The sequence below is a fragment of the Polychytrium aggregatum genome, assembly GCF_025602895.1.
Source record: "Polychytrium aggregatum strain JEL109 chromosome Unknown BJ171scaffold_300, whole genome shotgun sequence".
In the NCBI taxonomy this organism is placed as follows: domain Eukaryota; kingdom Fungi; phylum Chytridiomycota; class Chytridiomycetes; order Polychytriales; genus Polychytrium; species Polychytrium aggregatum.
In genome coordinates this window covers 9,343-29,608 of record NW_026516502.1, presented here as the reverse complement: position 1 = coordinate 29,608, position 20,266 = coordinate 9,343, and the positions used below count along the sequence as shown (strand labels likewise).

General features: G+C 55.3%; 2 protein-coding genes and 3 non-coding genes across 5 annotated transcripts; 2 read left to right on the top strand and 3 right to left on the bottom strand.

Annotated features, from left to right (window-relative positions):
* Nucleotides 1-10,098: 10,098 nt before the first annotated feature.
* On the top strand, nucleotides 10,099-10,524 carry BJ171DRAFT_627613 (uncharacterized protein; the record flags this gene model as incomplete). Its single annotated transcript, XM_053115562.1, has 1 exon — nucleotides 10,099-10,524. A coding segment is annotated over one exon (426 nt), but the record flags the coding sequence as incomplete, so codon positions are not given.
* Nucleotides 10,525-10,717: 193 nt separating this feature from the next.
* On the top strand, nucleotides 10,718-11,444 carry BJ171DRAFT_552907 (uncharacterized protein). The gene has a single exon (XM_053113057.1). The coding sequence runs from the start codon at nucleotides 11,008-11,010 to the stop codon at nucleotides 11,365-11,367; it is 360 nt and encodes a 119-aa protein (XP_052961405.1). The 5' UTR covers nucleotides 10,718-11,007; the 3' UTR covers nucleotides 11,368-11,444.
* Nucleotides 11,445-13,815: 2,371 nt separating this feature from the next.
* Nucleotides 13,816-13,886, bottom strand: BJ171DRAFT_t485. Its single transcript has one exon. It is a non-coding gene; the product is annotated as a tRNA-Gly (tRNA).
* A 744-nt stretch (nucleotides 13,887-14,630) lies between these two features.
* Nucleotides 14,631-14,703, bottom strand: BJ171DRAFT_t484. The gene has a single exon. It is a non-coding gene; the product is annotated as a tRNA-Thr (tRNA).
* A 5-nt stretch (nucleotides 14,704-14,708) lies between these two features.
* BJ171DRAFT_t483 lies at nucleotides 14,709-14,792 on the bottom strand. Its single transcript has one exon. It is a non-coding gene; the product is annotated as a tRNA-Tyr (tRNA).
* Nucleotides 14,793-20,266: the final 5,474 nt, after the last annotated feature.

Sequence of the window (20,266 nt, the reverse complement as noted above, 5' to 3'; positions counted from 1 at the left end):
CACCCAGCAATCACCCAGCAATCAAGCAATCAGCCAATCACCCAGCAATCACCCAGCAATCACCCCACATACCGGCCAATCTGCTGCTCCTGTGCATGCCATCCTCATGCCCACGGTCGGTCACTGGACGAGTCGTCACATTTTGTGTTCGGTCTTCGTCTTGCCACCTGTTTTCCTTGCATCCTTGTTCTTGAATCCATCATACGTCCTTGGCTTCGCTCTTGACCCTCGGTTTCCCAGTCCAGTTCCCACTCGGTGTCCCAGTCCAGCTCCCACTCGGTGTCCCAGTCCAGTTCCCACTCCCTCTGTGCTCGAGTCTTGACGGATGCACACCCCCAACAGCCACTATTCAATCTACTACACGGACCATGCAGCACACGACTCATGGAGCAGTGTTCAGCCATCACTCGATCGCCCTTGGGACCTGCGATGGCCACAATGGCAGCACCGTCATGGACTCTGAGGTTCTTGGCGGTGAGTGAGCTCTTCAAGACGTCTGGGTGGAGCTTTCCAATCGTGTGATTGTGTACTGAGGCCATGTAGTCCTGGTTGGTGATGCTGGAGTGTGTGAATGCCTGGACCTCGCTGGGAATGAAGACTTCAGAGTCGATGGGTCTGCCGGGATCAAATGCATTTGGAAATCGTCGGATCAGCTCACCGATGAATGTACACTCCCATGCATCCGTGGGGATTTGATTCCAGGGAGCTGTCACTGGAAGTTGGTTGGGCCCAGGATGAGTCCTGGTTTCTTCTGAACAAACTGGTGGGAAATGGATGATGATGATGATGATGATGTGATGATGATGATGATGATGATGATGATGATGATGATGATGATGATGATGATGATGATGAGGCGTCTGAAAGTGGCATGGCTCGGGTCGGAGGTGAAGACAATGTTTGGGATGTGGTTGGTGGCCAAGATGAGCTTCCATTTGGGCTCGATTTGGATGGCCACCAGGGGATGCCAAGGGAACCAAAGTCCGGCATGATGTCGGTCTGATCCTCGCGAGTCTTCATGATGGATCGGATCATGTCCATCACCTCAGTGTGAGTGGGAGTGGCGGGTCTCATTGCTCGTTCGTGGTATTCGTAGTCGATGGCAGCGAGCAAACGTCGTCCAAGCGGGCTCGTCGGATCATCCGGTGGGAACTCAATGGCAGTGCCGCATTTGAAACGGGGCAGGGTGTCCTTGCGGCTGAGCGACCTCACAAAATATGCGGAACATCACTGAAAGCATCAATGCATGTGTGCTGTGGTGTGCTTTCAATTGCCAAGGGTTGGGTGCCAGTACTTGGGTTGCCAGTGCTTGGGTTGCTTCTCCACCTCGTCCCTCTGACTCCTGTCCATCGCCATGGCCATCACCCACTTCCTTCCTGTCTCCGTCAATATGGCCAGCATGAACGAGCCTGCTTCAATCACAGCATCATCTGCCACCCACCAAAGCCAAACTGAAGTCAGAACAACCTCGTCGATGCCCGATATCGCCCAGCACTCATTCGAACACAGCCCAGACACCAAGATACCAATCAATGGACTTGCAGAGTGGCTACGATCGGTCAATATCGGCTGATTGATGATGTTTTTCAAACTCAACGCATACAAGTATACACACAATGCTACCCATAACAACTGATGGTGTTCATCAACCAAAAGAAACATCGAATAACTTGGGATCCACAAGCTCGGCATTGTTCGTCGTGTAGGGTGGAGAGCCCGTGAGAGCCGCAACAGGGTGCACGAGCTTGCTTGCTTACTTTAGTTCATCCATTGCCGGGTATCGCGTGGTACTGATGACCATTTGCCTTGGATCAATACACCTCTCGTAAACGGATACAAATCGCAGCAACGGCGGTGCAATACATTGAGAATATAGAGGGGGGTCACTGGATATTGCAGCCCCCGCCTAGTTTGGCGAGGTTGTTTGGGCGGTTATGTTACCCTGGTCAGCCGCTTTACGGTACCAGTGTCGGGCAGTCTCGATGCTCTTGGTGACACCTCTGCCATTGTGATAGAAGTTACCAAGGTTGTTCTGAGCAACTGCATTTCCTTGATTCGCAGCCTTGGTGAACCACTCGAGAGTCTTGGCATAGTCCTGGGCGACACCTTCACCTTTGTAATAGCAGTTACCGAGATTGTTCTGAGCAACTGCATTTCCCTGATCGGCAGCCCTGGTGAACCATTCAACGGCCTTTGTATAATCCTGGATTACTCCTTCGCCATCACGGTAGCAGTTACCAAGACCGGTTTGGGCTATTGCATTCCCCTGATTGGCGGCCTTGGTGAGCCACTCGACAGCTTTGGCATGGTCTTGGACGACACCATGCCCGTGGTAGAAGCAATTGCCGAGGTTGCATTGACCCCATACATTGCCCTGATCAGCAGATTTGGTGAACCACTCGACAGCCTTGGCATAGTCCTGGACGGCACCATGTCCGTGGTAGTAGCAGCTACCGAGATTGCACTGGGCATCTGTATGCCCCTGATTAGCAGCTTTTGTGTACCATTCAAAAGCCTGGGCATAGTCTTGAGTGATACCTTTGCCGTTGTAGTAGGAAAACCCCAGTTGGTTCTGTGCAGCCGCCATTCCCATCTCGGCAGCCCTGCGATACCACTCGACAGCCTGGTCATCGTCCTGGGTGACACCTTGACTGACTGTTCGCATAGCGGAGCCCGACATTCAGAATCGACCACAAGTGACCTTGAGCTGCACCTCGGCGATACAGTTCAACAGCCTTGGCGTCATCTTGAGGAACGCCAAGACCCCCCAGGTAGCAATCAGCAAATGCATACTGACTGATGGCATGACCTTGGTCCGCAAGTACTTGCAGCAACCGCACGGCGAGTTGCGGGTCTTTGTCGGCTCCAAAGCCGCCGATCAAGCAACGTGCAGCCAGGTGCTTGCAGAACCAGTCGTGCTCCGTTCCGAGTTGGCACAAGCCGAAGAATCGAGCGGCAGTCGAGGAGGAACATTGCGTTTCCAGTCCGTGGATTGAGCTCTCGCCATACGGAAACTCGGCAGTCTTGCTCTCGCGCAGGAGTTGGTTGGCCCTGGGTTCGTCTTGGCGAGTTCCACGGCCAAGATAGCAGCACCAGCCCATCATGAATGTGGCAATGGGTTTCATGGTGGCGTCCTTCGCCTTGTTATGAACAACTTGCCAGTAGGCGAAGGCCTCAGTGTCGCTCTTGGTGATGCCGATGCCCGTGAAATGCAGCCATGCAAGCTCGGAGGCGGCCTCGACACTCCCCTTGTCGGCGGCTGCCTGATACAGCTCGGCGGCAGTTGTCCAGGCAGGGTCGTTGGCCGGCTTGCCGTCCGACACCGTGTGGGCGGCAGTGATATGGGCGTCGGCGTCACCCCGCTGGATACCCATGATCACTGCCCGCGGGAGGCCATAGCCGGTGGTGAGTCTCTGGGCCAGAGTCGGGGACTCGAGTCGACGTGGCGACGCAGAGCTGGCGGTGTCGGCGGGAATCGGGAATGAAGTAACATCTTCGAAGGGCGAGAATCGACGCGATGTCCCCAAAGGTGGGACGCATGGATGGGTCTTGGTGCCAGCACTGTTCGACGAGCAACCAGATGTCGTCGGGGATGCCATCGAATCGGGAGGGTCTCTGGCCATTGCAGACCAACCCCCTGATAGCTTCGCCTTTCATCGCTTGGACCATCGTTGGAAACCCAAACCGGATCGGCATTGTTCAGTACTTCGTACATGGTGATGGCGAAGGCATAGACATCGGTCATCATCGTGGTGCCAGTGCGATTCTCATCGTCGAGCATCTCGGGAGCCATGTATCCCTCGGTGCCACTGGTCGAGCCGCCATTTCGATTGGGGTTCATCGAGGCCGAGGTGTGCTTGGTTCTGGACAAGCCAAAGTCGGTGACGATGGCCTGGAAGGATTTGTCCAAGAGGACGTTGGCTGCCTTGAGGTCGCCGTGGATGATGCTTCTGGCGTGCAGATAGGCCAGGGCCGCTGCAACCTGGTACAAGAGACTGAGTTTCTTCTCGAGGGAAATGTTGTTGTTGGCCACATAGTCACGAAAGCGTGCCGTTGGCATGAACGGAGAGACCATGAACGGAGTGATCTTTTCGCCGGCGTCGCCCTTGTCGCAGGCTCCGAGGAGTGGGAGGACGTGGGGGTGGCTGAGATTCTGCCAAACCTCGATCTCATGGTGGTAGCTGGCGAGCTCGGGGTCGTTTGGAGCGCCGAGAAGCTGCTTGATGGCGACTTGGGTGCCAAAGTAGCTGCCAGTGAACACCCCACCAAACCCACCACGGCCGATGGGGCTGGCTGAGCGGTCGGTGATGTCGCTGGGCGAGATGTACCATGGTGGTCTGTCCTGGTGCTGGTGGATAAGGAGCTTGCTGGTCATCTTGAAGGAGATGGACGGATGGAATGAAACTGGGGGAAAGGCAATGGTGTGGTTGGAGGATGACAGGAGAGGAGTCTCGGGAGTCATTTCCTCCATGACTCGCCCCTCTTCCGCCAGGGATGCCGATGTGGCGGTGTTCGGTTGTTTGTGCTGCGCACGAGGACATGGCACATGACGCCGTGTCGCTCACGTGGATCGGATCGCTGACGGCATCTGGTGTGACCGCCGGCTTTGCTTGGACAGCACTCGTCGCTCTATTCCCACAATCGACATCATCCGGCATGCAGGCCACCAGCAACCAACTCTATTCCTGCCCTGCCCACGGCACCGACCACGATTTGTTCCTCTCATACCGTGCCCAGACTGATGCCGACACTGTCCAGGCTCTGAAGGAGGTGCTCACCTCGGTCGCCCTCCGTCGATATGGCAACCCCTTTCCGTCTTCCACGATGTCGACTGCCTCAACAATCCCAGCGACCCTCCAGCCAGCTCCATCAGTGCCCTCCCCACCAGCAAGGCCGTCTTCCTCCTCCTCAGCAAGGCCTCGATGGACATGATGAAGAACAAGGTCAAGAATGGCCAAGAGTATAGCGTCCTGCTCGAAATCAAGAAGGCTCTCGACCTCAAGGATGCCAAACGCTCCCTCCCTGTCCTTCCCCTCGGAATCGCCACCAAGGAGACCAAGGACGATGTCGATGACTTCACTCCCTTCCTGCCACACATGGTGTCCCTCCCCGACGACCCTGCCCTTGCCCCCCTCAAGCAGATCCTCGGCAGAGTGAGCCAGATCCAATCCCTTGGCATTCGTCCCGACCAGATGCACAAGCGAGTCTACCGCCTCCTCAACCTCGTCCATCCCATCCCACCCAACATGGATCTCATTACGGCCATCCATGACAAATACTTTTGCGACTCCAAGTTCCGATTCGATCCCGTCCACCTCGACACCCTGCTCAAGCAACTCACCCTGACTGGCCGTGCCGTCATCTCTGGCATGGGTGGCATGGGCAAGTCCGTCCTCGCCATCCAGATCCTGTTCTTCATGATGGGCATTATGAATGCGAGCAACAAGGACGACCTCCTCGCCATCAAAGCCGAGACCATCGGCATCAAGCCACAGTACCGCCAGGTCTTCTGGATCAACTGCTCGACCGAGTCGACTGCCATCGATGGACTCATCGAGATGTTCCCTGGCATCAAGCCCGATGTGATCAAGGAACATGCCTCGAGGTTCCTCGCCAACACTCATGGCTATCTCCTGGTGCTCGACAATGTCGATGACATCAATGTGGTCGACTCTGTGTTTGAGCACTCCAAGTCGGTCGGGTTCGGCGGCGATGTGGTGATGACGACCCGGCTGGCCTCGCTGCCTCCTGGTGCATTCACCAGTGCTCTTGAGACCAAGGTACCGAGCTTCCAGCACGATCTGATCCGTCTCGGCAACTGGGACGACTCCACCACACTCGACTATATCATGTCGTCATCGCCGATGATTGTTCAGCGACTTGTGTCGGACGAGGCCAGGAAATCCCTCGACAACATCGTGGCCAAGATCAGCGGATATCCACTCGTCATCCAGACATTCATGACGTTTGCCGAGAACTACGACACTCCCCTGTCGGAGCTCGAGGCCACGTTTGCAGGAGCATTGGCGCTGCAGGATGGCGAGGACGACACGCGGTCGTCGCTCAAGGTGATTGTGGATCTGTCGCTGGACTCGCTGATGAAGCGAGGAGATGAGGGCATCGAGGCAACCAGGCTGTTCGGTGCCCTCAGTCTGGTGGCACCGGCCAACATCCAGTTTGAGTTGATCAAGGAGATTGTACAGAAGATGGAGTTCAAGATCGAAGGTGAGTTGAGTGGATCGAAGTGCAGTTGATGGTGCCAGTGCATGGAACTGATCATCCATCTGTCCACAGTGGCCGATCTGATCAAGATGGTGGTTCAGAGTGGTCTCCTCCGAAGTGGAAACGAGGGACGGTACTCGACACACTCGCTCACCCAGCAAGTGGCTCGAGAGTATGTCCAAGCACACAGTGAACTGAATGCCGAGGCGATTGAAGATGCAGCGGGTGAAGCTCTGATTGAGCTAACCGAATCTCTGCTGGTGGATGCATATCCGTACTTGGAGCATCTTGAGGAATTTTCGGCGGTGGTGGCAGCAGATGGGTATACCGCGGACATTCATCAAGTAGTCGAATATCGCATTGCTTAGATGGCGGACATACGCGGGTCCTACACCCAGGCGATGGAGCTATATGAGCAGCATCTTGCCAAATGCATCGAATTCTACGGCTCAAAAGAACACCCTGAAGTCGCAGCCACGATACACCAGTTGGGAAACGTCGCCTCCGCCCAAGGCAAATACGAAGTCGCCTCCAGGTACTATGAAGAGGCACTCGATATCAAGACCAGAGTCTTTGGTACACGAGAACACCTTGAAGTCGCAGCAACGATGCACCAGTTGGGAAATGTCGCCGAATCCCAAGGTGACTATAAAACCGCCCTCAGATACTACCAAGATGCACTTGGAATCATGGTAAAGGTCTTTGGTACACAGGAACATCCCTCGGTAGCCGCCACGATCCATCAGATGGGAAACGTCGCCTCCGCCCAAGGCAACTACGAAGTCGCTCTCAAGCACTATCAAGAAGCACTCGACATCAAGATCAAAGTATATGGTACACGAGAACACCCCGATATCGCTGTCACGATACATCAGTTAGGCAATATCGCATCATCCCAAGGTGACTATAAACCCGCCCTCAGATACTACCAAGATGCACTTGGAATCATGGTAAAGGTCTTTGGTACACAGGAACATCCCTCGGTAGCCGCCACGATCCATCAGATGGGAAACGTCGCCTCCGCCCAAGGCAACTACGAAGTCGCTCTCAAGCACTATCAAGAAGCACTCGACATCAAGATCAAAGTATATGGCACACGAGAACACCCCGATATCGCTGTCACGATACATCAGTTGGGCAATATCGCATCATCCCAAGGTGACTACGAAACTGCCTTCAAGTACTATCAAGAAGCGCTGGTGATCGAGACCATGGTCTATGGCACGCGGGAACACCCCGATATCGCTGTCACGATACATCAGTTGGGCAATATCGCATCATCCCAAGGTGACTACGAAACTGCCTTCAAGTACTATCAAGAAGTGTTGGTGATCGAGACCATGGTCTATGGCACGCGGGAACACCCTGATGTCGCCGCCACGATCCAATGCCTCGGGGATATTGCCACTTCCCAAGGCAATTACGAGGCCGCCCTCGAGCACTACCGAGAAGCATTGGATATCATGGCCACTGCCTACGGGACACGAGAACACCCCTCAGTAGCCACGGCGATCCATTGTCTCGGGGATATCGCCTCCTCCCAAGGCGACTACGAGACCGCCCTCGAACGTTACCAGGAGGCACTCGACATCAAGATCAAGATCTATGGCACGCGGGAACATCCCTCGGTAGCCACCACAATCGCCAACATGGGCAGTGTCGCCTCGTCTCAAGGCAAGTACGAGACCGCCCTCAAGTGCTACCAGGAGGCGCTCGACATACACACCAAGGTTTATGGAACACGAGAGCATCCCGATGTCGCTATAACGATCCGTCGCCTCGGGAATGTCGCTCTGATCCAAGGCAATTACGAACTGGCTGAAGTCAGCTATCTCGAGGCATTGGGTGTCTTTGTCAAGGCCTTCAAAACTCGGCAACATGTGCATGTTGCGTGGACCCTCGATGCTCATGGCAAACTCAAGTTTCTCCAAGGACAGCTCTCCGAATCACAAAGCATGCTCCAAGAAGCCTTGGATATCTTCACAAATGTCTACAAAAATCGGAAGCACCCTGAGATTGCCACGACCCTCAGAAATCTGGGTGATGTGTCCAACGCTCAAGGGGAATACGCCAACGCACTCGGCTTGTACCAGGAAGCTTTGGACATTTGGACCCAGACCATCAAGAATCCCGAGCACAAAGATATCAAAGAGGCTGAGATCGGCATTGCTGATATTGAAAAAAAGATTGGTCAGCAATGCCAACCACTCGGATCCTCGATTGCAGGGTCCTCTCGCAAGAAGCCCTCTGACCATGGCCACAACAATAAGAAAAGCCGGATCATGTAGCTGTTAGCATTCCTTCCAACCCTGCCCTCATACACTCCGATCCAGTTGTCCTTGGTCAGTGGGAGAGTTTTTCCACCCATGGTCCATCTGTCAGCCCTGATACATCAAATCAATGTGTGGTACGGCTCGTGATCAATCGAATATGCCTGCATCGCTATTCCTGGATCTTGGGCAGCACATTTGTCCACAACAGCCGCGTTCTCAGTGTGTGATCAGGTGCGCAGCTCGGCTGTGTAAGCATCACATCAGCTCGAACTATGGTGATATCTTGTCAATCCCTGCAGAATGTGACTCCGGAGCTTCACTTGCATCTCCAGCCAACCTGGGCTCGTCGTTTGCATCGATCCATCCGTAACTGTTCCACACACACATTCACCATGTCTGTGATATTGGCAACACGAGAGTCCTGGTCTCGCTGTTGAACAGCACACCCACATCCAATCACATAACCGCATCACTGATGTTTGAGCCAACGAGACGCTAGAATCATCGTCGACACCAGTCGTTCACCGACCACCGGACAAGACTGGATGATATGTTCGACTTGCTTTCGATTCCAGGATTGATTCAGCTCCGACTTTGATTGGACGAGCACTCGATACGCACATGTGTGTGTGTGCTTGGCTTGCCAGTGCTCGACTTGCTTCTCCACAACTTCCCTCTCTGTCTCCTGTCTATATCCATCACCCACTTGCCTCCTTCCTGTCTCCGTCAACATGGCCAGCATGAACGAGCCTGCTTCAACCACACGTCATCTGCCACCCACCAAAGCCAAGCTGAAGCCAGAACAACCTCGTCGATGCCCGATATCGCCCAGCATTCATTTGAATGTGTGTAGATGCGCCCAGGCTCTTCTGAGCTCCAAGCTGCCTCGCTTCCACAACGGTGCCAGAAGACGGACTGTGCGATCCAAACGGACTGTGCGATCCAGACGGACAGATTCAGATTGGCCCATACCAAGTGACCAGATTGCCATCTCGCTGCGCTGCGATGATCAAGAGACAACCGACCGATCCTGGCTCGTTGCTCAGACCGGGGAAACGCTGCTGCCTCGTACTTCCTGGCACATCCTCCAAACCGATCTCGACAATCAGCAGTTTGAAAACGAATCCAAGCAGGCAGCCATCCGCCAGCGAGTCTTTCGCCAACTGAAGAATGCCGCCAAAACAAGCCATCCAATCGCACAGTTCCAACTGGCTGGATGCTATCACGATGGCATCGGTATCAACCGGGGTCCCACCAAGGCCTGGTCTCATCCATCGGTCATGGTGTCGAACAGAGCGATGTCGCTGCTCTCGGTCACTGGCGGGATGTCAGCACCAAGTCTATCGATCCGATCATCAAACCCATCGCCACCCATATGGTCGGATGGATGCACTACCTCGTCCGGGGTACCGTTCAGGACAAGCAGAAAGGTGTCAAGATCATCTGAGACAACCAATCGGATGAATTCAAGCTTGGGGAGACCGAGTGTTTTTAAGCGGGGTGGTACAGCATCAATAGTGACTTGCCCGCATCTCGCAAGTTCTTCGAGCTGTGCCAGCTTGGATCAGATAGAGACTGGCTGTGCAGACATCTCGCGGCTGTGTGCTTGTTTCATGGATTCGGAACCGCCAAGAACAAAATGAAAGCAACATCCATACTTGAGCAGCTCGCCAACGAAGGCCACAGCGACAGCCAGTTTTGGATCGGAAGCTGCTACTACTGGGCCCGAGGAAAATCAGTAGACAGACGCATGGCATTCGAGTGGTACAGCAAGTCGGCCAGCCAAGGCAACTCCAACGGGCAGTGGATGGTTGGTTGGTGCCACTATTATGGACATGGAGTCACCGAGGACTACACCAAGGCAGTCGAGTGGTATCGCAAGTCGGCCGAGCAGGGCAATCGATACGGACAAGATTATCTCGGCCTTTGCTACCAGGTTGACGCTGGTGTCCCCGAGGACGCCAATACCGCCGTTTTCTGGTATCGCAAGTCCACTGAGCAGGGATTCCGATATGCCAGCTTCAACCTCGAGCAACTCGGCAAGTGGCCCTGATTCCGAGCCCTTCCTGATTGCCATATTCCAAGGATTCTGTCACAGTACTGAATATGCAAGCAGCCAAGCAAACCGTGCCATCACCCATCCCAGACACCATGATACCAAAGAGTGCACTTGCAAAGTGTTTTCAGTGATGGGGAAGTGTGGTGGTGTTGTATTTGATATTCAGTACATCCAACACATCCAATACATCCAATACATCCAATACATCCAACACATCCAATATACAAACAGTGCTGTCCCACAACGGTCGCTGATGCTGATCGCCGGATAGAAACCGATTGCCAGACCGAAACATCGGACCTCTCGACAACAGCAAACTCAACATTCAAAATCATCCCTCGTTCTGCAACCACAATGGTGGAAGAGTGGACACGATCCAGACCGCCCCGCCACACGATTGCGCTCTTTGCTCTGCGTCTTCTCCCACTCGGTCGTTGTTGGCCGAGTGGATGAATGATCCGACTTTGGAGTGGTTTTGTCAGTGGGAGCTGTTGGGCTCAGTTGTCTCTTCAGCGTGCCGGATTATGGCAAAGCGCACATACATCATTCACAAGAAAGCGCATCACAGCCGCGATTTCCGCACTGCTGCCAACTTCAAATCTCGATAGCACATCGTCTTGGGATATGTGTCGAGAGTGGCCAAGAAGCAGAGGCCCACTGGATTCCATTTTTATCACAGGTTTGGGCCTCAAGGAAGGTCAATCTCGCCCTCAGTCGTCTCTGCCGCGCACTCATCCTCGCCCAGACAGTTGGCACCACTATCCAAGGATGGAAGTCGGGTCTTGCGGTGCTCGACCTCCCTCATGTTGGTGACATGATGAAAGCCGTCCATTCCACAAAGACCCCAACATGCCGAGGGTGCGAATATGTCGGTATCTAATACCCTGGACACACTGATGGAGGTGGCAGATGAAGGCGAAGCAATGCAGTGCAAGGACACGGGAGTTGGACTGGCGATCCACCTCGGCGATTCTGCTGGATGAGAAGAACACAAATGACTCAGTCGGCGATGTGATTGCGTCGAATATCGACATCAATGAAATGCCACCGCTGGCGAATACGCATATGATGTCAGTCGGATGTGAACAATGGCAGGATCGGAGCCCTGTGCAATATATATGGGTGATCGGCCGCAGTGCCTTCATACTGGAGTCGATATCGAAGGGGTGTGTGTTACGCCGTGTCCCTCACACAATGCCGAACGTCACCCATCCAAGTTGTGCACCGGTCATCCCGACCGATGAACACACAGACACAGACACACAGACACACAGGCGGAGCATTCATCGCCCGTGTGTCCTCAGAAACGGGACATATGAGGCCGAGGCATCTGCCGACGTCATCAGGACATATTCCCGCCGCCGTAACCTATATAGCGCGTATGGCATTGCTCCCCCGGCCCTGTCCCGGATCTATCCTCAGCGGCACTTCTCGAGCCCGGCCACATCGCTTGGAAGCCGACACTGTCTTGCCATCAACTTTGGCACTGTTCTCTCAATCCCGAGTGCCTCCGACGTCCATATCGTCGCGTATTCAACCTCTGTCGATCCAGCCCTCAAGACCATCCAGACCACAGCCATGGATCCCGTTGTGATGCAAAATGCCTCAATCTTTTCGATTGTCGTCTACATCGGCACAGCCAATTTAGCTTTTCATTGCACAAAATACGTCAAGTGGAGACATGCATTCAACATTCAGCGCGGTCTCCAGATACACTCGCTCATGGCTTTGGCAACCATATTCTCGGCACTCTACTGCATTGGCAATCAACTGATGCTTTATGACGTGTGCACAGCCAACACATACTGCACCCAGTTCGCCAACTTTCTCTATGCCTTTGGCGATTGCATCGGGTCCGCCTCTATCGGTTGGGCATACCTGTTGAGACTGCGAGTGATGACCGTCAACAGCGAGCCAATGTACGCATGGCTCTTTGTATTTGGGATTGCACCGATCGTCTATGGCACCAACGATGTGTGCTTCATCCTCAGTACCTACGGCGTCATTTCCACGGCCGAATCGTGGTACCTCAACTTCATTTTCAACCTGGCACTCGAAATCAACCTCATCTGTCTCCATGTCCTGATGATGTTTCGACTGCGTTCCCTCGTCAACTCTGCACGTGTACTAAGATCGTCGGCACCGTCGCGAACTTTAACAAGTCAAAGTCGAAGCAGCACAACGGGTCGCTTCGAAAGCAGGGATGAGGTCAAGCGCGAAGGGGCGACCCTCATTGTGGCGATCGCAACTGAACTGGCGCTGTATGTCGGATTCCAAGTATACACTCAATACGACGCCACCGGGTTGATCGGAAACGCCGTCTGCATATTCCTATGGGTCCTGGACATTTTCCTGTTCTGCGTCGTCAATCAGTATATCACCAAGATCATCAAGAGGTCATCGGCAACAACAATGAGTGAAGGCTCGGCATCAGTGAACCCTTCCAAATCCTTTCAGCCGGATAGTCCTTCAAGTAGACCCATCATATCTACCGCACGAAGCTCCAGTGTTGCTCGACCGCTCACAGCTCAAAGCCCGGACAACGAAGTATAAGCGACAGTGGAATGATGGCTTTGAGCAAATCGGCTTGCCCTGGCGCATTGCACAATCGAGGCCAATGAATTTTGATACTATGAGGGCGCGACGCAGGTTCACAGAGTTGGGCGATGGTCGTGGCTGGTAGATGGCAGGCCGCCAGCAACAAATATCCGAGAGACGACGCTCCTCCGACAGGGAGGAGGATGGATGGAGTTGTGCTGCGTTCGCGTCGTGTGCGGTGCGATTGTTTGGTTGTTTGATTGGGGAATGGGCAGGCGATGATGAGCAGAGCAGGCGATAATGTCGGTGGGCGGAGCCTTGAACCCATCATGCCATTGAAGAGCCGCGCCCAGTACAGTACCGATACAGCACTCAGTACAGTACCCAGTACAGTGGTAGATGTGCGGAGCATCCACTTTGGCAAAGAGTCTCTCTGGTGCTGGCAGGCGAGCAGGGGGGAAGCGAGCAGGGGAAGAGTGGTGAAAGCAAAGGCGATGAACAACAGAGAGCGGTATGGGGCGAATGCGCAACTGAGCAAATAAGGAACTGAAGCCAATGTGGAATTGCGCAAATGTGAGCTGAACGAATGTGTAATCGTGCAAGGGAGAAAGAAAGACGTGAGGGAGAAAGCCAAAGAGGCAGCGAGCGGATTGACAAAAGTGGGAGGAACAGTGTGTGAGATGACGGAAGGGACAGCGAAGAAAAAAAAAGCGAAAGCAAAATTGCATGGTCCGGGAATCGAACCCGGGTCTGCCGCGTGGCAGGCGGCAATTCTACCACTGGACCAACCATGCCTTGTTGAGAGGGATATCAATCCATCATACACCACGACTAAGTGTCGAGTCAGCAGCCACAACCACAACTACAACCACAACCACAACCACAACCACAATCATGTCATGCTGGTACTGGAAACCATGATGCGCTGCCAACATGCGATCTGGTCTTGCCCCCCCCAGCAACTCCAAGCCCATTTGTTTCTCTACAAGACCTCTCAATTGTCACCATACGACCAACACATTTTTCCTTGTGCGGACGCGGCTCATGGACGATCGAGGACAGAGTGCTTGAGGAGGAGATCGACAATCGTCACTGTGGATCCGGGCACTCCCATGCGGTGCAGGCTCATAGTGCATGGCCCATGGTGCATGGCTCATGGTACACGGCCCGTACACTCGAGAATCGATGGCCACCAGAGCAGACAGCAGACAGCAGACAGCAGACAGCAGACAGCAGACAGCAGACAACAGGGCGAACAAAATGCACGGGCACGACGATATGGATGCAAGTGGACAGAAGTGCAACACACGATGGGGACTGAGCACAACAACACAGTGCGAGTTGATCAGCGCAACAGACGCACCATGCAACAAACGCACCATGCAAACCGCAACAGCAACGATGAGGTGAGGCAGCAGCACCGAGCAGAAGCAGCATCAGCAACAGCAAAGGAGAGAGCGAGATGCAACAAGAACAAGAACAAGAACAAGAACAGGAACAGGACCAGGACCAGGGAAAGAAAAGAAAAGAAAAAGGAATGCCTTCTACCAGAATTGAACTGGTGACCTTCTGCTTACTAGGCAGACGCTCTGCCAACTGAGCCAAGAAGGCTGGAATCCGACGACCCGGAGTCGAACCGGGGACCCTCAGATTGCTCGTTCACTACAGTCTGATGCTACTACCAACTGAGCTATCGTCGGTCGGTGGATGTTACACCGCATAGCATATATGACTGGGGTTTGATTGAATCATCATCCGACAAATCATCCAGCACTTGACTTGAACAAGTCATTCAACAAATCACCCAGAAATCGTCCAACCCACTTGCATATTCTATTTCCACCTGTGACCTCTATGTGCCCAATTCTCGCCCCCAAGTATGGGGAGCTCAAGACCTCTGAAACTCGATAAGCTTGCACTTGGATCTGCATCCGTTCTTGGCCATCTTTCCACTGGGGCTCACCTTCCAACGCCTTTCTACCAACGCCAATTGCAGATGAGGTCTATCTCTCCCCTTGAGTGTTGTGGCACTGTTGAGTTCTTGCTGTCCCACGAGTATTTTGCTTTCCCAGGGAGTTGCCGCCCGCAGCCTCGCCTCGCATCGAAGCCAAACGCTCTATGGGAGTGATGTGAATGTCACATTGTTCATGGCAATTCTATGGACATGCGTTTGTTTGGAGCTGATCACCATACCTATCTCCATTTTACCTCGAGGGTCCCTACTCACACATCCACCCTGCAGCCATCCTAATTGCACTTCTTGACTCGTCGATGGCCTGTCCGCGCAATGGTCCTGATGTGCTCAAGTGGGCTCCATACAAACCACAGGGGGATTTATTGAGACACGCTATGAGGAATTGGAGAACGGGGGGGGGAGCTACGAGATTGAGGACAGGGTCCAAGGGGCTTGGGGAATATGCCTGTTACCCTCCTCTCTTCATTTCCTCACATAATGATTCACGCGAAAGAGACGTTGGGCGGAGCGGGATGGCAAATCAAAACTCGAGCACCATGCATATTCTGGCAGCAGCGCCAATACCAAAATAGGGTCAAAGTCCATGGAGCGAGGTAAGCGGCATCAGCAGAATCGAAATTCGGACCAAACACGAACAGGAACACAATTCACGATCATGACCGGTTGGCACCCATTTACAGCTTGCCATCGACTTCGTCAGCCTGGACCTCGGCAGCGACAGGGAAGCGAGCCTTGGACTTCCAGAAACCAAAGGTGAGATAGACCAAGAAGAGACCGATGCCCATCCAAGCGAACACACGGATGGTGATGGTGGTGCTGCCGCCAACCCAGATCAGGGCCAGAGAGGCGATCGCACTGAGACCAGGGATGATGTTGCCACCGATAATGAAGCCACCGGGGATGCTGAAGCGTCTGGGGCGGTCGCGGTCAGTCCAGCGCAGAATCCAGACCGAGACTGAGACGACGAAGAAGGCAAGGAGGGTACCGACAGAGGTGAGATCGGCAAGGACATCGACGGGAAGGACGGCAGAGGCCGCAGCGACAATGACACCGCAAATGATAATGGCGACAACGGGGGTCTGGGTCTTGGGGTTGATGTGGGCGATGACCTTGGGAAGGAGGCCGTCATTGGCCATGGCCTGGAAGATACGGGGCTGGCCGGTCATAAGGGCAGCCATGACGGAAGCAAGACCGAAGATGGCACCAAGCTCAATGGTGACGACGATCCACTGGGGGGCACCGGCGATCTTCATGGCACCAGAGACGGGACTTGTGATCGGGATCTCGGTGTAGGGAACGATGCCGGTCAGGATGATACAGACAACGATGTACAGAACCGTGCAGATGCCGAGGGAGAGCAGGATGCCGATGGGGAGATCTCGCTGGGGGTTCTTGGCCTCTTGAGCAGTGGTCGAGACGGCGTCGAAACCAATGTAGGCAAAGAAGACCGTGAGGGCAGCCTTGAAGATACCCGGGTTGCCGAAGGTATCTTGGACAGGGTCGTAGGTGGGGATGAAGGGGGACCAGTTCTGGGGTCTGACATAGGCGATGCCGGCAAAGATGAACAGGAGAACAACCAAGAGCTTGAGGGCGACGAAGAAGTTGATGACCCAAGCGGACTGGCGGATACCGAGACACAGGATGATGGTGAGAAGGATGGTGAGGACGGCAGCGGGGACGTTCATGATGGCGTTGGCAGTGGTTCCATCAGCCAGGGTGACGGGGTTGGCGTAGAATCCAGGAACGGGAGTGGTGCTCCAGAAAACGGGAGCGTTGACCCATCGAGGATCGAAGGCGAACGGGTTGTTGGAGACATCGGCGACAAAGGAGCTGAAGTAATAGGACCATCCAACAGCAACGGCGGCAGAGCCGACGAGGTATTCGAGGATCAGATCCCAGCCGAGAATCCAGGCGATAAACTCGCCGAGGGTGACGTAGGTATAGGAGTACGCTGAGCCAGAGATGTTGACCATCGAGGCCATCTCGGCGTAGCAGAGGGCAGCGAGGGCACTGACGATGCCTGTCGGAGCAAGGCGGGGCAGAGTGAGAAATGAGAGGAGCAGGTCAGCAGGTGACGTTGCATGGGCGTCATGGCGGTCATGGCGGCGGTCGCGGTGTGAAGTTGACTATCGACACATCGATGCAGCGACCACACATCGAGTGCATCCAGTGCATCGCCGAGATCGGGGGTCACATCCATCAACTCACCCGAGATGATAAAGGAGATGATGACGGAGGGTCCGGCCACGCTGTGGGCGACTTTGCCCGTGAGGACAAAGATACCAGAGCCGATGATGGCGGCGATGCCGAGGGCAGTGAGATCCCACCAGTTGAGAGCGCGGCGGTAGTTGGTTTCGGCGGCTTCCTTGTCAATGGAGATCAGACTCTTCTTGGCAAAGAGACGCTTGACAAGCGAAGAATGGCCGCCCTGAGCAGGGCCGGACTGGAAACGCGGGAGGGCATAGAGGAGATGGACAAGATCAGTCACGGACTCGCAAACGAACCGAGGAAACGATGGGTGCGAGGGCCAGAAGGGACGAGACGGGCAGGCGGGAGACTGAAACGAAGGGCGGGTGTGGCAGATGTGGCAAATGTGGCAGATGTGGCAGAACAGAACGCATCCAGAGCATGCTGGCCATGAGACCAGACATGCCGCCAGATTGCCGTGTCCCAGCCCCTCCAGCAACCCCACAACCCCACAGCCCCACAGATCGAAGGGGGCACGGCCGTGGCAGCCGAGGGCGGCGTTGCTCGGGTGCGACGGCTGCAGGACCGCGAGTCTGCGAGGCTGCAAGAAGCAGTGGAAGTGTCTGGAGGAGGCGGGAGGCAGACGAGACAAACGAAGCAAGCAAGCCAGGAGAGCTTGGCCAGAGCCAGACACGACGTGGGCCACGATGGCTCGCTTGGAGACATGGCTCGGACGACAGCACAGACGATACATACAAAGACTCTGACGTTCTCGGTCGTCATGGTTCCCCGGTGGGATCTTGGGGAGGAGAGGAGATGGGATGAGATGGGATGAGATGAGGAGCCGGACGAGGCAGATGGGGATGGACCGAGAGGGAGGCGACGGGGGTGTATATATATGCGAGCCTGGCTGGGCAGACGGGTTTGAGGCGAGGGAGTGTCGGGAGTCGCGAAGGCCTGTTTTGGCGACGACAACATTTAGCCACCACGCCGACAGGATCAGCAGATGACCCTTGTCAAAGTGGCCAACAAGCGACAGGGCGATGGCGCAAAGCAGTGACGACAGCGGGAGCGGAGCAAGCAGCCGGCAGCAGCGACATCAAGGACAGACAGCAGCATCAGTGGCAGCCAGACGAACAGCGTCAGCATCGGCGACAGCCAGACGAGCAACAAACGCAAGAACAGCAGCATCAGTGGCAGCATCAGTGGCAGCATCAGTGGCAGTATCGGCAGCAAGCCGAGATAAACCGACAAGCAGTCGCTGCCTCATGGACAGGAGGCGGTGGCCCGATGGGCAGCAGCAGGCAGCGAATTGCGGCAGAGGTGGTGGCCACGCACCCGCGCCGATAAGGCTCCCCGCAGTCCACAAAGGCCGGCTGTCGGCCGAGGGGTGTCTTGCCGGAGTGGGCGCAGCGGCTGTGTTCATTGGTGGGCGCGTGTGGCGCACCCGCCCGTGCAACGGAGCGCGCTTGTTGTGTGTCGACTTGAGCCGCGTGGGCGTCCACACTCCGTCTCTATTTGTTCAGTCTTGCCGGAACGGCCTTCAAGCTTCTCTCCCGCATGGGCTGTTGCTGTCTGGCCCATCGTCACATGTCCCCCCGCCACTCCTTTGGCGGGTGGTCCTCGGCCAATCGGCTGCCGGTCTCCATGCCGGTCTCCACAGTCTTCTCCATGCCGATCCCCTCTGACCCATGCTACCGCCTCCACTCGCTCCCGCATCGCTGGTGCTGGTGTTCTCCGGCACCAAGTCGCTCGGGCTCACGGCTTCGCTGGCCACTTGGCCCCGCGGCTGCTTCTCGTCTCCGAGTCCTCTTTTCTTTCTGCGGGTCGTCGCTCGTCATCACCTCATCGCCACACTCCGCCGCGCGCTCCCCGAGCCGTGTGCAGATCGGCGCTCGGCTCCTCAACGGTGCCGCCGGGTCATGCGGATGCCGCCGTGGCACCACCGGCCTTGTCTCGGCTGCCCAACTCTCCGCCCTGTTGCCCATACAACGAGCGGTTTGGCGTTTACTTGTCTTTCCCTTGGCAGCTCGGCATGGCTGGCCCGGACGGCTGTCTCTGTTTCGTCCCGGGACGCCCTCGCCTGGCCGGGATGGGGTGGTCATGGGTCTTGCTTGGGCTGCTTTTGCACCATTGGCCGTCTCTGTTTGGCCCCTGTTCATGGTGTTTGCCCTGGGCTCCCCTTTGGTTGCCATGTCGATCGAGGCCGCCGGTCCAGCAACGTCCTTCGTGGTCTCTCTGCCTGCATGGTCTGTGGCATTGTGGCTCGCCTAAATGTTTCTTGTCCAGCAACCAACCTGGGTCATGGGTTGGGTCTGGCTCCCCGCCTGCTGTCTCCTGGTCTCTGTTGGCCCTGAGTCTCTGCTTTCTTGCCTCTTCGGCTGTAAACAAAGCTCATCCGCCCTTCGTCTCGGGGCCGCTCTGTCCCTGGCCGGAAGGACTCGGCGAGGGTCGTCCGTGAGCAGATGACCGCCAGTCAGTCAGAGTCCTGCTGTTCTGCCAGCCATGCCTTGTGCAGTCGATGCTGTGTTGCTTGCGTCACAGGTTCGTATCGAACAGCCACTCTACGAAATTGCCGTGATCGCTTTCTGGGGCTGTGGCTGCCGGTCGTGGGTCTGTCTGTTGGCTTTGGGGGTGGAAACGGGCCTGGTCTGCATGTGGGGCGACATGGCTGCTCAGTTGCATCACAAGTCGCCGCGGTCGTGGGTCCGTCGCCGTCATCGCCCCGATCGTATGGTGTCCGAATCCAGCCAGAACAACAGCAGACGTGGCTCAGCCAGGTTCCATTCCGCAACTGACCCCGCTGCTCCGCGCAAGAGCCAACCGTCAGAGAGGTTCATGCCTGAGAATCAAAACCGCGTGCGAAATACAGCCAATCCAATAATAACCGGGACTCCTTGGTTATTTGGTCGTTGACCGAATAATTTGCTACCCAATACCATCGCGCACTGGCCATGACCATTCTGTGATGCGGTGCTGCGCCCTCATTCATGGCCTGAGAAAAGTTGCCTC